This window comes from Varroa destructor, unplaced genomic scaffold, assembly GCF_002443255.2.
Source record: "Varroa destructor unplaced genomic scaffold, Vdes_3.0 BEIS01000003.1, whole genome shotgun sequence".
In the NCBI taxonomy this organism is placed as follows: Eukaryota; Metazoa; Arthropoda; class Arachnida; order Mesostigmata; family Varroidae; genus Varroa; species Varroa destructor.
The window spans coordinates 2,971,973-2,987,075 of record NW_019211456.1 but is presented as its reverse complement, the minus strand read 5'-3'; the positions used below and the strand labels follow the sequence as shown (position 1 = coordinate 2,987,075).

Below are 15,103 nucleotides of genomic sequence, written 5' to 3'. Positions count from 1 at the left end.
ATATAACTTTTTGAATCTCATTCTACGCTCCTAAATATAGGTCAGCGTTGCGCACGTCCTTATCTGACACGCCATGTACAAGTTCTCATAACATTTTGTCCCTGTCTTCATCAATTTGATCTCACGCTGTACCACCTCACACATTGTGGAAGTATACTTTTTTTCTTTGGCTGAACAATGCTGTTCTAATACGGGCTCTTTTCTTGTTGGGCTTGGAAACTTGCCAATAGACCCACCCCAACCATTCCTGCTATTTTTAAAAAGTTAGCGGTTAATCGAAGTACACAACGATAATAAAGGTGTTGATTTGATCATCCGGAGTTATGTCAAACAAAACCTTTATGTATATATATCCTTACGATTATCTTGTATGGAAGAATGGCATTTGCCCCTTTTAATACGATGCGGGTAGTAACGAGCGCGTAGTGAGTTGTTCGAATTGAATTGTTACTAGGCGCAACGTAAGCGACTTCATTTCAGCCGGCGCTACGGGATTCTACATCGAGACCTTTTCGGCAATATCAAACACGGAACGACTTCTGCATGTTCCCGGCAATGAGGATATGAGTACGAGTCAAAAGAAGCTAGCTTTCTTCCATGGCGTAAGGTACTGCTATAGCCTTAATCGGATATAGAGCGACTAATCAACGCTCTGACAAATGCAAATAATCCACTTGTTTGCCCATTTATCTTCGTATCGATATATTATTTTACGTCACGGCGTAATTTATACTAGAGCCTATTATTATATAGCCTTAATTTCTCTATATTTTATCAAAGTGTTCTAATATTACCAAAAATATCAGGTTCATTAGTTCCTGTTGGATTATCCTCGGTCATGGTTATCTTACGATCGAGCCCTCTGCCACCGGTAAGCCCTTATCTAGTTTTCAATAACGTCATTATACCGTCATTGTCTAAGTACTACTATAATATTTTATATCTTTATAAGTTACGGATAGCTGCATATCCACAATTGTACAATCAGTGTCTAGCGCAACGGGCAGAAGTAGAGTTTCGCAGTATACATTTGAGGTCAAAAATTGTGTTAACGCTATTACGATACCGGAAAGTCGTCTAAACCGTAGCGGTGTCAATATAAATCTATGTAACCAGTGGGTGGTGCAAGCTTTTCAAGCTTAAGTTCATAGTAACTTCATTGTTCATAACATGATGTGTTGCCACGTGTTAAGGCGAACTGGGTCGCGCGATGGAGTTCGGCCGCAGTTGGTTTTGGTGTCTCGTTGGTAACGCATATCCTGCCGTACAAACTTTTTTGTATATGAGGTAAGTTCATTTTCGAAACTCCGCTAAAGATTTATGAGACTCCGTCTCGAGTACGTCCGCAGGAATTTTTTGTTTGCTTTTGCAAAGATTACTTTGAAAAGGAGGCCGCTAATATTTGGGGCTTGTCTCACACATAAAGTTGCAACGGTGCTAATTTTCTGGAAAATTTTATGTTTCCTATCATTTAAGCCATCTAAAATTGTTAATTTACAAAATGTTGTCAATGGAAACGATGTGATATGTTTTGATCGTAACATAGCGTTTTGAGTGTTAGCAAAAAAATGAAGGTCGTCTGAAAAACAAACAACGTAGGATTCCTTACGTGTAAGTCATTCCTAACCTAGTTCTATCGATGCATTTTCTATGAATAATTCCTAACGTAACGACGAACTAATTAAGTGCACAAAATTATCTCTATTTCATAGTGGTCTCCTGCTGGCCTACAACTATTTGCAGTTCGAGCAAAAAAAGGGGACGAAACTGTCACTTCATCATAAAATTGTTATTCTTCTATTACGGAGGTACTTTGTGGCATATTGCGTAACTTGATAAATATGGCCTAAGCAAACAATGAGTAAATAGTATGAGATGTATGTTGAGGAATAAAGGAGTGTGTCTTCAACTCTAGCTTGATAACGAACTTCAGTTTCGTAGTCCTTAAGTTCTCAAGGCATATATATCTATATATACATATAACAACAAAAAACATATATATATATATATATATGCCCCTATTCGTATTGATGCCGTTACTTATTCAGTTTGTTTAACGAGTTATGTTCGAGAAAGAATATACATCTATTTGTATCGTAATGTTTCGGGAATCCCCTAACAATCTGTCTTAAAAAGCATGATATTAGCACTTTCAAAGTGGACTAAAAGAAGGCATACATGCGCAAAGGATAGGGCTTTTTACGCGAAGTGGCTACATGTTTTAATACTACAAAACTATTACAAAAGCGCTCAATTCAATATAAAAATGCAGGTCCAATAGAAATTTTAAGATCAAACATTTTAATTAAAAGGAAGAAAATGTTCTTATTTTGATCGAAATGGACTTGAGTCCTTTTACACGGAAATGTCGTTCGTATGTTGCTGGGTCTTCAAAGAACGACGCAGACCGGCAAGAGACTGACTGAAAATTAGAGGTAGCACGCTGCAATATTTTTACTGCGTATTAGGGACAAAAAAAAAAACGCGAAATCTATTAAAGTTATTTCTGTGTATGTTAAAATGTAGTTAAATTGTATTGATAAAGTTGGCTAGATTTAGCATTCTATTTTAGATATTATCTATTGTTTAGTCCTCTGTAGGGTTAGATCATTTTCTGGTTACACTTTTGGTCTTCATGGTTACAAAACGTGAGTGATCATGTTTCTGACATAATCTGTTTGAAAATATTTATGTCTGTTTTTATAAACACCAAGATATATACGGGTAACGGCGCCGCTAATGTTCGTCCTTGGATGCTGGTTGCTTGTTCCATTGATGTTCGATGGACCTTTGCAGGGTTAGTGACCTAAATTCAGTTTGGGCATCGGAACATTACAGGATTACGTTAATTTCTGGGTGGTTTGAAGAAAAGTCTCTTTCCAGTTGCAGAATCTTCATTTCATATCTGGTAGAGTAGCAGCAGATACGCAAATTATTGCAATAAATAACATATTAGCGGAGCGCTGGCCACGTTACATGGCCTCAGTTATAGCAGACGTATGTTGTTTATTAATATTATATTTCAGACATTGTCGAAATACACAATTGGTATTAGGGTGCGTTTTTCAAATAAATGTATCATTCGTTCGCTATTTCAATAGCTTGCGTGTCTCTTGCAATTTCAACAAACGTGCAACGAAGATATCTTCAACTGGTAGAATACTTTTTCAGAGGCTTTTTTAAACCGTGCTAAAGCTTTCGCCTCACCTTCTCTATATTGTACTTTTGAATACGTTTCCATTTAAAGTTGTGCTAATTCTATGCTATGATTACTTTCAAGTTGAAAGGACAAGCGTATGTTGAGGCTATATCTTGCCTATGGAAAATCTTCTATTTCTACGGTCAATAGCTAAAACCATGAAGAAACAAAAAGGTCTATAGACGTACTGACGGAGCACAGTGTTATGTCCTTCTGTTTCAGCTGAGCACTACGGACCATTTTTTGAGACCTGTCAACGCAACTGGTGGAAGGTTTTGCTACATATCAACAACTTGAGTGACTTCTTCGACATGGTACAGGCTTTTTTCGCCATATTCCAGTAGTTAGACAAATTATAGTAGTTTATCTGTTTTACACAACTTTGATTCTATTCATCTTTGTCACGTTTTGCTTTGCAATTAGCGTGTGTAAGCCATACATCTATTTTGCTTGACCTATATATATTGTCTTTCTATATACATAATAACACATGTACCAACGGATGCTTTAAGAATGCGAGGTCATTGTTTGTTGAATTTGTACGCAATATCCAGTTTCAAAACAGCTCAATTATGGAAAAAAAAAACTGGTATTCATTAATAGTATGAAGGCTCATGTCCGTATATAAAAAACATATCCTAAAAAGCTCACATAAAATTCAATAACATGCCTTTTATGCGAATTGTGACGCAACTTCATTAAGTCATCAAGCAGGCTGATGTAATTTATTAGCTGAATGTTGGCCAAGAGAGCTCAGGGGGGTCAAACGCAATGTTAGAAAATATTGAAAACACAAGTATGATGCAAGGCCTAGTTTCGATCAAAAACAATGATGCGACATGGTCGGGATTCGAACTAAGGGCCTTTGTCTTGTTAGGTCAGGGCTTTAATCGCTTCTACCTCCTGAATGCTATTATAGTGCCTACAGCATACGTGGTACGTAGGGGTCGACTGGCAAATATACATGGTTATATGTGTGATTCCTATACTGTTGGCAAAAAGGCCACGACTGGCACTTTTCATCTCCGCGGCCCTAATCGGTGTTACATCAACAATTGTCTTCCTGCAGGTAAGGAATCCAAGTACGTTCTACATTTTTATCGACCCACTGCCCGAAGCAAGTATTAGACTAGAACATAAGTAATGGTGGTTTTTTATGTCTTCGCTTTATTTCTATTTTTTCAGCGTTCGATTACTTTTACGGAACATTCAAAAGTGCTTCCGTTCCTTGCTCTATGTGACCGTCGTCATGTCATTATGCAGCAAATAGAATTCCACTTCGAGTTTAGGCTCCAACGAAAAATGTTTCTGGTACTTTTTGTACATCTACTGTATTTCTGAGACAGTTATTTCATGTGTGGATACCATGAGCAAAGGTACTTTGCGAAGTTCAATAATGGTATTATGAAACTGAAGGATGCACCACTCCCATATACGTCCTATGCGGTGGCTAAAAAAGCCCTTTGAAGAAAAAACGGCTTACAAAAAACTAGCCAATTTGTCTAGAAGGTGAACTGCAATCATGTGACTACCGACAGGCAGGGATTTTGAATCCATGTTTGTCTAAAAATCCATAAACTGAGTGAAGGTCATAAGGAAACAGGATTTTTTGTTGTTTTCTGAAATGATACCTGAAAGCTAGCACATATGGGTGGCTAAAAATGGTGTCTCCACGTCGATATAAAGTAGAGAAGGAAAAAATAGCTTTAGGGGGAAAGCTAAACTTAAGACTAAGCCAGATTCTCATCCTATGAATAACATAGTTTGCGTTTTGCAGGACGCTCTTACGCATTGGGAAAAAGATACGATCAATTACAATTTGTGTATAGCTAAGTTGCATTGATATGTATATCAGTAGTGACTGGGGCTCGGTAGAGATGGCCAGAGTCGTCAAGCGCGCCCTACAAGAGCTTGAGTGGAAGGCTCTTTTCTCATTCTGGTTACTGGCAAATGGGCTTCGAACTGGCAAAGCAGTGCATTTGACGTTACATAGGGTCTCAAAAATTGGGCAGATGAATCCATGAAGACGACACCTGAAAATTTCTGGCAAGACGAGCTAACTAAATTGATTGACTGATAAGAGAAGCTCACAAAGAGCAATGGCAAAGACATAATAAATTCATTCACTTTTAGACTTCAAAACTTTTAGACTTCAAACGGAGGGCTTGCGTTTTTGTCATGTGAAAAAACGTCATTACCTATGTTCTCAATTTAATACATTACTTCCGTATAGGAAGTAATCGTTTAGTGACAAGGCTGTCTATTTTTTGAAGACTACAGCTAATCATCCCAAGCTGGATCGTGAAGAACTGAAGTTAGTCAAAATGAGTAATGCACCAAACAAAAAAAAAAAGCATTGCACCAACATGGTACTCGGTAAATGTTTATTAAATGGTTAAAAATGATTATTACAGCTCTTTTAATCTTAGTATCAGGTGTTTCAATAGGTCTAATTTAACTTTATTCGCTATGTTCATGGCGGCAACTGCTATTCATTTAAAAACATACATTAATCATCTGCAACGACGAAATGTAATTAACTTCATATCTCTGTTTAGCGCCTTCACTTCGCTTATTATATATTCTTTGTGATAAATCCCTACCGTGCCCTATGCGTTTTGTATTTTTTGAGACTTTGTATTTTGTTTTTGAAATTGTGTATATATTCTAATTTTACTCTTACATGCCCACCGATATGAATTGCGACAAACAGAAAATCTTGATTGCAGGCCTACGTGAATTCCTACCAGCCGGTGTCACTTTATACACAGCCTCAGATCTCGTAAGTGTGCAACAAAAACGTTTCTTGAGGTTTCTTTTTTACCTTAAGTTGGTTAATCTTTAGAATTTTTTCAGTGGTCTTCGGCTCACGATGCGGCCGTTCGAAATGTTCCTCACGAAACCCCCTATTCTGCTAGTGGCCTTTATACAATATAACTAAGCTAGCTTTTGCTGTTTTTTATGGTTCGACGTGGGTCTGTGGAAAGTAATGTGCGTGTCTGCAGCGTCAAAAATTACCGCATTTCCATATTTTTGCTAGCTAATGCAATAGGACAAAGTTGGTATTTGAGTATATAGGTCTGATTTGTTTCTCTTGAAGTAAACTAATTTCAGCTCCGAAGAACTAATAGGTGCGTCAGAAAAGCATCCTAAAAGCTTTTTGATGCGCTCTCCAAAATCGACCTTTGCTAGTTTATTAATCTCTAACGTTGTATGGGTCAGAGCACTGAGACGGATGACCTGATTTACACAGCTGATACATGACCGTATTTAATTTCATCCTCTAGTATCTCTGTTGACGTTCGTCACACGAATACCGCAAGCAAAGATTGGACGAAAATCGTTACATCCTTTTTTATCTGAAATCATCAGGGCAACTATGGCAATGATGAAAGCGATCTACTACAAGCCGCACGCACACGTTGCCTCATATGTAGTCGGCGTCCTTATGGGATACTACCTTTTTGTAAAGGAACAGCTCGCTGGTTGCGGAACGACTCAAACGGCAATGCATAAATCCGCCAAGGTTTACAGAACTACAAGCATTAAGAAGGTGGGTCCGAACTCCGAGGACTCCTAGGCGGGGCATATGGCCCGGCCAAAAAGGTATCAGTGAAGATAACATTGACTAGCGTGAAATTGTTCTTCTCCGTTATCATGTAAAAGGTTGATTTGATTTAGGCAAGTTATTCCAAAGTCAACAAAAAAGTAATCTTCGACAATCACAAGCTCAGTGTGACTATGTGACTACGCGAACTATACTGCTAACGCACATAATCCTAATACAGTTTAGAGTGATTCTGAACTAGACAGTATAATTTCTATTAAGTCAAATTAATTTGTGGTTGATTCCTAGTCGGTTTCCATTTAAATCAACATTTGTACATATTTTGACAAACATCGCATAACACAAATCAAGTATTAGTATTATTATTTTTCCTTTATAATAGTATATTTAACTTTGTCATATCGTCTAAATATCTGTTTTAGTCGGTGCGCTACTTCGGATGGGTGACGTCTACCGGAGTGGCTCTTGCCGTCGTATTTGTCCCATACAAATGGTAAGTTCTTAGTAAATATAGTTTTGTCCCTGAGCTAACGGAAAGAAATGAGCTTTTATAAAGCTTTAGTTGTCACTTTGTTACAGGTATCTCAATGCTTCAATCAATTATTGATATACCCACATATACCCCATAACTCCTGTGCTTCTCTTGCTTCTGGGTAGTTCAATTGAATTGTTCCGTTTTATATGATAGATTCATTTGTACTTACTCGTTTACTAATTTACTAGCCTACGATCAACTGAACTAATCCCCATTTTGGGCATTTATAAAAGAAAAAAAAAAAAAAAAAAAATCATCGATTGATTATCAGCCTATTGATTGTCAAAATATATTTATTATGGCAAAAAAATAGATGTTGCGTATAATTAAATTTCGTATAATAGGTTCAGTGGCGCTCCATGGGATGGGCTGGACTCGGCCTTGTACGCAGGCTATTCAAAGTTTATGTGGTCAGTCATGCTGTGCTGGTTGACGCTTGTTTGTGCTAATGGATATGGAGGTACGCATGTCATCAATAAATTGGTAAATTCTACAAAAGCTTTTTTGCCTCATAACCACCTGATTTTTGCTATTTGTTTCAATCAAGCTTTATGATGTTATAGATATTCGGTAAAAAACCTTTTTTACCTATGTAAAAAAAATTTAATCACGATACGATGCTTTCTGCATTGCACTTGCTATTTACGTTCTAGTGCTGGGAACTGAATTCTTTTAACATAAATGTATGTATATGTATTTAAGATTGGTCAACGTCCCATTACCTCGTTGTTAGGAAAGACTCCATTCAAGTCCTTAAGCTGTTTTAGGTTTACAGTTATACTTAGAATTTGTCCGACGTTTTTCAATCTGGGCATTTTAGGAGACCCCAGTGGATGTTCGAGCTTAAAATTGGTACCAAACCCAGTCGCATGGAGGATTCTTGAGACTGAAACTTTTGCTACTGCGTTAATAATAAGGTCGCTGTTTATGATAGGCCTGATAAAATTAATCTTTCACTTAAGTTTGTGATAGATACGAAGTAGGTTACCCGCCTCATTCCTATGTAACTGAAAAGCTAATGAATGTCCTTATCTCGTTCTTCTTGCGCAAAGGCCCAGTGAACGCGTTTCTTTCATGGCGTCCTTTAGTTCCTCTCAGTCGACTTACCTATGGAGCGTACCTGATTCACTCTCCGCTTTATCTCGTTCGGGCCGGCATCCTCAGGGAACGTTTTTCAATCCAACACTACCATCTAGTAAGTATCAATTGAATGAATGTACCATTCGTTTGTCATTAGAAGATGAAATTCTGATTCTAATTTTTTTTGTTGTTTGCAATGCTAATTTCTCGGTGAAATATGCCGTAGAAAGTCTACACTCATTATATATTAGGTTCATTGCGATTTAAAGTATCATTAGGGTAATTACACAGTAAACATACACATGGAGGGCACCAAGATAACACCGACTAGTGTAATGAGATAACTGCCACTCGGGAGGGACCCACTTTAGAGGTAAAATTCCGACTGTGTAAGTGTGCGCTTCAGGTTAGACTAGGTACAGCATGGATCAAACAAATTGAGGAATCAATGGCGGGATTTTTCTATTCAAAGATTTCTAAAGGAGAGTAATGAAATTGTTGCAAGCAACTGCACTGAAAAAACTGCGACAGGGCACTGTTGACCTATATTTGAGGTACAGTTTATGTTAAATTGAATGGGGCGTCACCGAACCAGATTTTTTAAAGCAACAACGAAACGAAAGGGGAGCAAGGCCCATAAGTCTAGTATGTGATTCAAAGGCTTATGATGATCGTAAGATAATGTTATTTAATAGTATTATGATTTCACTACTTACCTTTTTAGGTGATGGAGTTTTTCGGCTGTGTTACAATGGCATACCTTTTGGCGTTTCTAATGTACCTCGTATGTGAAGCTCCTGTAGCCCGACTAGAAAAGCTCGCATTTGAGGGGCGACGAAAACCACAGAGAACGCGACAACCAGATGGGGGCAGCCGTGTAGAGGGTGTACGTCTATAATACTGTTAAAGACATTGTAAAATTTTAGATAAATTAGATAGATAGACAGCACAATCACTACCAGTCAACACCATTAAATCGTGTCATGCAACGAGACACACTGAGTGTGTGTGAACGACTGGTACCATAAAGGATGGTTAAAATTTGCAATTCTTTAAAAACAAAGCGTATTTTATATTTAGAAGAAGCGTCTGTTTGTCTAAACGATCTTATTTATAACGTGTAAATTTATGACAATACGCTTGTTTCATTCCTCATTACTGTCTTTCTTTTTATTTTTATGTTTATATTTTTCCAAATACTTTGATTTTCTTAGTCGTGCGATGTTTATGTAAAATTTTAGTACGTTTTCGTCTTAATTGTTCCATCTTTAGGAAAACTGTAGATTGAATGTAATATGTATGTATAGTTGACTTATTCCTGTCAGTCATAGAAACCCGGAAATATATGTAGATGTACAGCGTGAATCGCGTCGCTTTTAATTTAATACAATGTATAAATGGTTATATGTGTGTATATATATATATATATATATATATATATATGTCTAATATCAACAACTGTTTCCGCGTAGATCGCAGTTAAAAGATAGAAAAAAAAATTAATAAAGCGATATACGCGGTATCTATTGTTATTTTTTTAGTGAACTAGAATCTTTATTGAGGATATTTTCTTGACATAAATGCCGTATGGCAGTTCACGAAATTTAGTCCCAGGAATGATTAAAAAAACAAAGGACAGCAAAGGATGCAGAGTAGGGTAGTCACGTCATGCAGGTACAATGGAATCGCAAGCGTTTGCAGGGGCATTCTTATCGAATATTTTCAATTTGTTCTATTAAATATCCACATGAAATCAATAGCTTATTATAGTACACTATAAAAGTGAAAAATTAATTCCAATATAAATGTGTTTAAATCAATTCTTAAAGTGGTATAAACGTAAAGTTTCCTTGGGGATCATTGCCCGTGATACGTTTACGCTGTGGCAAAAACAGTTCACCGAAACTTGTCTTCAGAAAGATCTAATCAGGGTTTGACGATAATCGCCCACAAATAATGACCCTTGAATTTTTTTATTTTGAATTTAAGTATAAAGTTACGTGTCTGTCAAGAAATATGTTTTTTTTTTTTGTAGTCTTGCGTTGTTAATACGCCACACATGAAGTATTCTTGGTTTTACTTTATTTCCTGTCACTTTATAAACGACTACATAATAGGACATCACACGTGCGATACGTTTCCATTGTGACACGAGATGCTGAATTTTCACAAAGCCCTTGTTTTTGCATACGGTACTCATGCGTTTCCGTAAGGTTCAGGTTTAGATCGGCTCGTGTGTTTTAAAATAAACAATTATCACGTTATTATCAAGCCAATGCTTCGTTATGTACCTAACCGTCAGCCCTTCTCCCTTGCAGTAAAAGGGGGTGAAATACGAAGCCGTATTCCTTCACACACACACGTACACAGCAGGACGCGGCTTAGTGTGCACTAAAGAAAAATTACCTGACATTAGTTCCCGTTTAGCCGTCCACTAAATGATGTCAGAGAGGTGGGCTGGCTAGCTGGCTGTCGGGACTTGACTAGAGACATCGTACAAGGCCTTTTTAAAACGAGATGGCCATCAAGTTGAGGCCGACGGACGGTAGAACGGTAGAAACTCAGATCTGACATTCTGATGTTAACTCCCTCGGACTAGGAAAACTACCCATTTGTCTGGCATGCGACACTGTTGGTCGCACCCACACCTTCATATACCGAAGTAATACGAAGGCAAAGGTCGGTTGCGGAGGCTGCCTGTGCGGAAGCCATTAAGATGTTCCGCGAGCTAAACATAGGCGCAAGATTCATCACAACGTTCACAAGCTCGTGTATTCCAGCTAGATGGCACCACCCTTGTTATAAACCAAATAAATGAAGGCCACCATCGCTTTTAAAGATCACAGCGTCGAAACTACATGGCTTTACCTGGAAACAATAATATAGAGCCTTGAAAGAGATACTCATTAAACTCAAATGAAGTAGTTCATTTAGTAAGTTTCAACCCATACAAAAAAAGAGTTACTTCATAACACTACCTTAAACTCTCTGCCAGACATTAAGTGGTAGCGAATTAAAGTTGCCGAACCTAAATTTTTCAAAACATAAGCGGTGTGGTCGAGCGGTAAGGTGAAAGGTGGCAGCAGAACAGGCCGCCGGTGATCCGCTACTATTAACATCAATGTGAGCAACCGTCAGACCAATTTATAAGTACTTACGTACACATGTGTCTAGCCGTCTCCGTTCTTTTTTCACTTCACATTGAAAAGAGATGAGGTACAAAGCTCTGCATTCGAACACATATACATGGATCGGCGTGTATTATAAAAGGAATTAATAAACGGTACTCATCGGTCTGCCGTCCATGATACCATAAGTGATACTAGGGGATTAGGCTAGATCCTCTTTCAGGGTTGATCGATAATGGTATAGCGAGATGGTGTACAAGACTGGAGTCTGAACGAATCATGCATGAACGTTTACTGTTAGAATATCGGTCTTCCATCAAAGTGCACCTAGATCAGTCTTGAAAGCTATACACGTGTTACACAGTGATTAGTTGCGACTACGCACGTAACCCGGCCTGTTTGTGCGTACTAAATGTATGTATAACTTTATGCACGATTGGCTAATAAAGTGTGACCCACTTAAACGATTGCATTGCATTATGTGGTCGCTTAATATTTATTTAATACAACTTTAATTCAGTTGTTTTGCAAAATAGAGAAGCGCCTTCCAGCGTGTCGACTTTCACGATATGGTAGTATACCTCTGGTGTCTGTCTATTCTGCTCTAACAAGCAACAACGTCGGCAGGGAGGTACTGATGCTTCCCTTCTGCTTTTCCCCGAGTAAAGAACACATAAATCGATAACCGTAACAGTTTGCTATGGTTGAGGAATTCAGTACGAAATGTTTTCAAGCATGGCCATTCTGCTACGCAGCATAAACGCGACAAATTTGTCCGCTGTCGTTAGAGAAGTTAACAAGTGATGCGCAACCACCCGAAAAGATCGCATACTACTTCCTCTAACTTATCTGCAAGATTTGACTTAACTCGTTTGTTCTCTTGTATATATGTACTACATGAAAATAGATTAAAACTCAACAGTGAGTTCATGCTAAAGGTCAACTTGAGCCACTTTACGTGTTATTTCGCTCTGCGGTGGCTTAGGTACCTAGGTCGTCGGTTGGAAAGGCCAATGATTTCTTCGAATTTGCACGCACACACGCACACACACTATCTGTCCGGACGAAACAAAAACTCGAGCGATTAAGCAAGCGCGTAACGCAATAAAGAATCAAGAAGAACAAGAGTTTATAATGGTCGGCGCCTAAGAGGCGGCAACTTATTTATTTCACAGGACAACAGACATATACACACACTTCAGCTAAAAACAGAAGCCCTTAACGTTGTTGTAACTCATTTAGCGTACCTGTTGCAAATTGCTAGTTGGGCATAAATTAGCGGAGATAGAAACTGTAGCCGATCCTTTGTCAATGGTCAAAAGTGCTAACCTCGTGACCGCGTAGGTCGCACAAATGCTATGACACACATGAAAAACGTCCAGTAAACCCTTGTATTGCGTTCCGAACGCACCGAAAATAACATACGCTCGAGCTGCGATTGAGTTTTCTACATTTACCACGCTATGAGGTTTCATGAACATCAATAACGGCGGCGCATGACATTGAATGCGAAAGAGTCAGCCGCGCCATCCTTTGAGTTCACTTGAAAGAGACGTTCACTGTTGGCTGCAGATGACAAAAGGCAGCGCTTCAACGATTATGCGAGAATGTCTTCATTTGAAAACCAGCCAATGAAAAACCGTGTTCGAACTTGAGAGTAAAAGGTCGAAACTTCGAGTTAGGTCACATATTGTTAGTTTTCCAGAAATTTGTTTACATTTGCAATCCAACACTTTTATTATAGGGTACCGATGCGATCGTCTTCGACAAACATCAACGACAAGACGCGTGTCTTTCAAATCAAATGAATGTTTTTCATCGCGGCTTATATTTGTTATACCTGTAATTTTCTTACAACTATACCTTACACTCGCACCTTATTCCGTTACTATACGTTTGTATAGCATGTCAAAAAGTCATGAGCCTTTCAAATCACTTCAAAAAGTGATTAACTTATCCACAAAATAGGTCTTGACCTAAACTGTTGACTAAGCATACGGTAGCTCGCGCTCTAGTACACGAAGTAGCCTTTCCAGGCACTTGAACGAAGTAACCGAGGCGCTCCTTCTATTCCCTTGCCTAGAAGAGCCACTGCAAAAAGTTATCTATACTGGTCTGGGCAACAGTTTTTTTGTCTGAGTGCTGAATAAGCTCCTGGATTGCAACAAGGATCGTTAAGGATAATACTTAGATTATTAATAATAAAATCGTTGCCGCGCAGTGTTTCCGAATGAATTTTTTCAAGTCCACATTTGTAAACAAGACAAGGAACAAACCCTTTGTGCAGATCGAGTTGTGTACTGAGGATACATATATATATATATATATACACACACACCATAAAAACCAGAATTACAAAATAGTGACGTAAAAAGTTCGACAGATAGGTTAAGTTTTCTAACTGTTATTAATTGGACGTAAAATAGGCAAAGAAAATTCTTTCTAAGCACCATATATATGTCCACATCTCGAAGTTCGCTTCCTACCTTTTTAGTGAACCGAAGGACACGAATTAATCGTAAACATCGTACATTTCCCTCTTCGTTCTCAGCATCGCTAATGTTGCTAAATTCGTGTAAAGCCGTTCGCCTAAGGGCAACTGCGAACAGGTGGTCAAAGTTTGGACCATAGACGACATAAATTCTAGTAATGGCCTAGTATACTGCTACGGCCCGATGCTGAGCTGAATACAGTTCAACCATCATCGAAACGTACCGGCCGATACGGACTAATGCTAGCTGAACTTTTACAGAGAAAATAAATCTAGCTTATATAGATGAATATTGTCAGTTTTTTTTATATAGTAGCAGCTGAATTGCTTTTTTTGCGCTGCGGAAGAAAAGCCGAAAAACAAATTGTACGTTTTAATAACAAATTACGAAGACATTAAAGTGGTAAAACATCGATTCAGGAACTTACCTGAAAAGCAAACTTAGAACATCGACCCGAAAGAAGACTTAGAACATCGTTTGTCATTGTTGAAAGTGTTACGAAACCGAAGGCCAAGTTATTTTTGATAATCCGTTTCCTATAACAGTTTGCCTGCAGAGTACTCTCGAATCGACGCCGTAGGACAAGCTGCACAACCTACGTATATATGATGTTTTCGGGCTTCTTTCAAGCGTGATAAAACGTCAACAAACAATTTCGCTCCCTATTGGCAAAAGCCGTCAACAGACTATATCAGTAATTTTCTTTTGTTGAAAGCATTAGCTCTCCACGAAGCGAAACTCTAACTGTATTGGACCGCTCTTTTGTATCATTTTGGACCGAAAAAGGAAGCCATGTAGCTATATTCATGAACCTTTTAGGAAACGACAATAGAAAAGCAGAAAGTGTGCACTATATGTAGAATGGAAAGTGCAACTGAGGAAAAAATGTGCCAAATAGAGGAACACATATAATTACTAAGACTTGATCGGCGATTCTGGAACAGCTGGGTACCTTGCATCACTGAACACTTTGCACCAACGCATGTAAGAAATGCACGAGATCGCAATTAACCGTACATTCTATCTCGCACAATTTTTCTACCAGGCGCGACCTGTATAGACAAGACTCGAACTCTAGTTCGAGTCTTTTCTATACAGGTC

The 15,103-nt window shown here is 38.3% G+C and overlaps 1 protein-coding gene across 17 annotated transcripts in view; it reads left to right on the top strand.

Moving 5' to 3' along the window:
• The window catches only part of LOC111247738 (nose resistant to fluoxetine protein 6-like), a 29,378-nt gene extending 17,450 nt beyond the window's left edge, over positions 1-11,928 (top strand). For 7 of the 17 annotated variants that reach the window (XM_022799033.2, XM_022799030.2, XM_086983866.1 and 4 more), the window contains 13 exons: positions 481-607; positions 807-871; positions 1,194-1,287; positions 1,713-1,808; positions 2,715-2,797; positions 3,422-3,513; positions 4,119-4,268; positions 5,929-5,981; positions 6,572-6,752; positions 7,190-7,260; positions 7,647-7,762; positions 8,355-8,497; positions 9,107-9,729. In XM_022799033.2, the coding sequence (XP_022654768.1) occupies positions 481-607; positions 807-871; positions 1,194-1,287; positions 1,713-1,808; positions 2,715-2,797; positions 3,422-3,513; positions 4,119-4,268; positions 5,929-5,981; positions 6,572-6,752; positions 7,190-7,260; positions 7,647-7,762; positions 8,355-8,497; positions 9,107-9,280 (1,445 nt within the window). In that variant the 3' untranslated portion in view covers positions 9,281-9,729. Of the gene's footprint in view, positions 1-480; positions 608-806; positions 872-1,193; positions 1,288-1,712; positions 1,809-2,714; positions 2,798-3,421; positions 3,514-4,118; positions 4,269-5,928; positions 5,982-6,571; positions 6,806-7,189; positions 7,261-7,646; positions 7,786-8,122; positions 8,220-8,354; positions 8,498-9,106; positions 9,730-10,700 lie in introns of those variants that run through there. The other 10 variants (XR_015323889.1, XM_022799031.2, XM_022799032.2 and 7 more) reach the window with 10 other exon arrangements.
• The last annotated feature ends 3,175 nt before the right edge of the window (positions 11,929-15,103 follow it).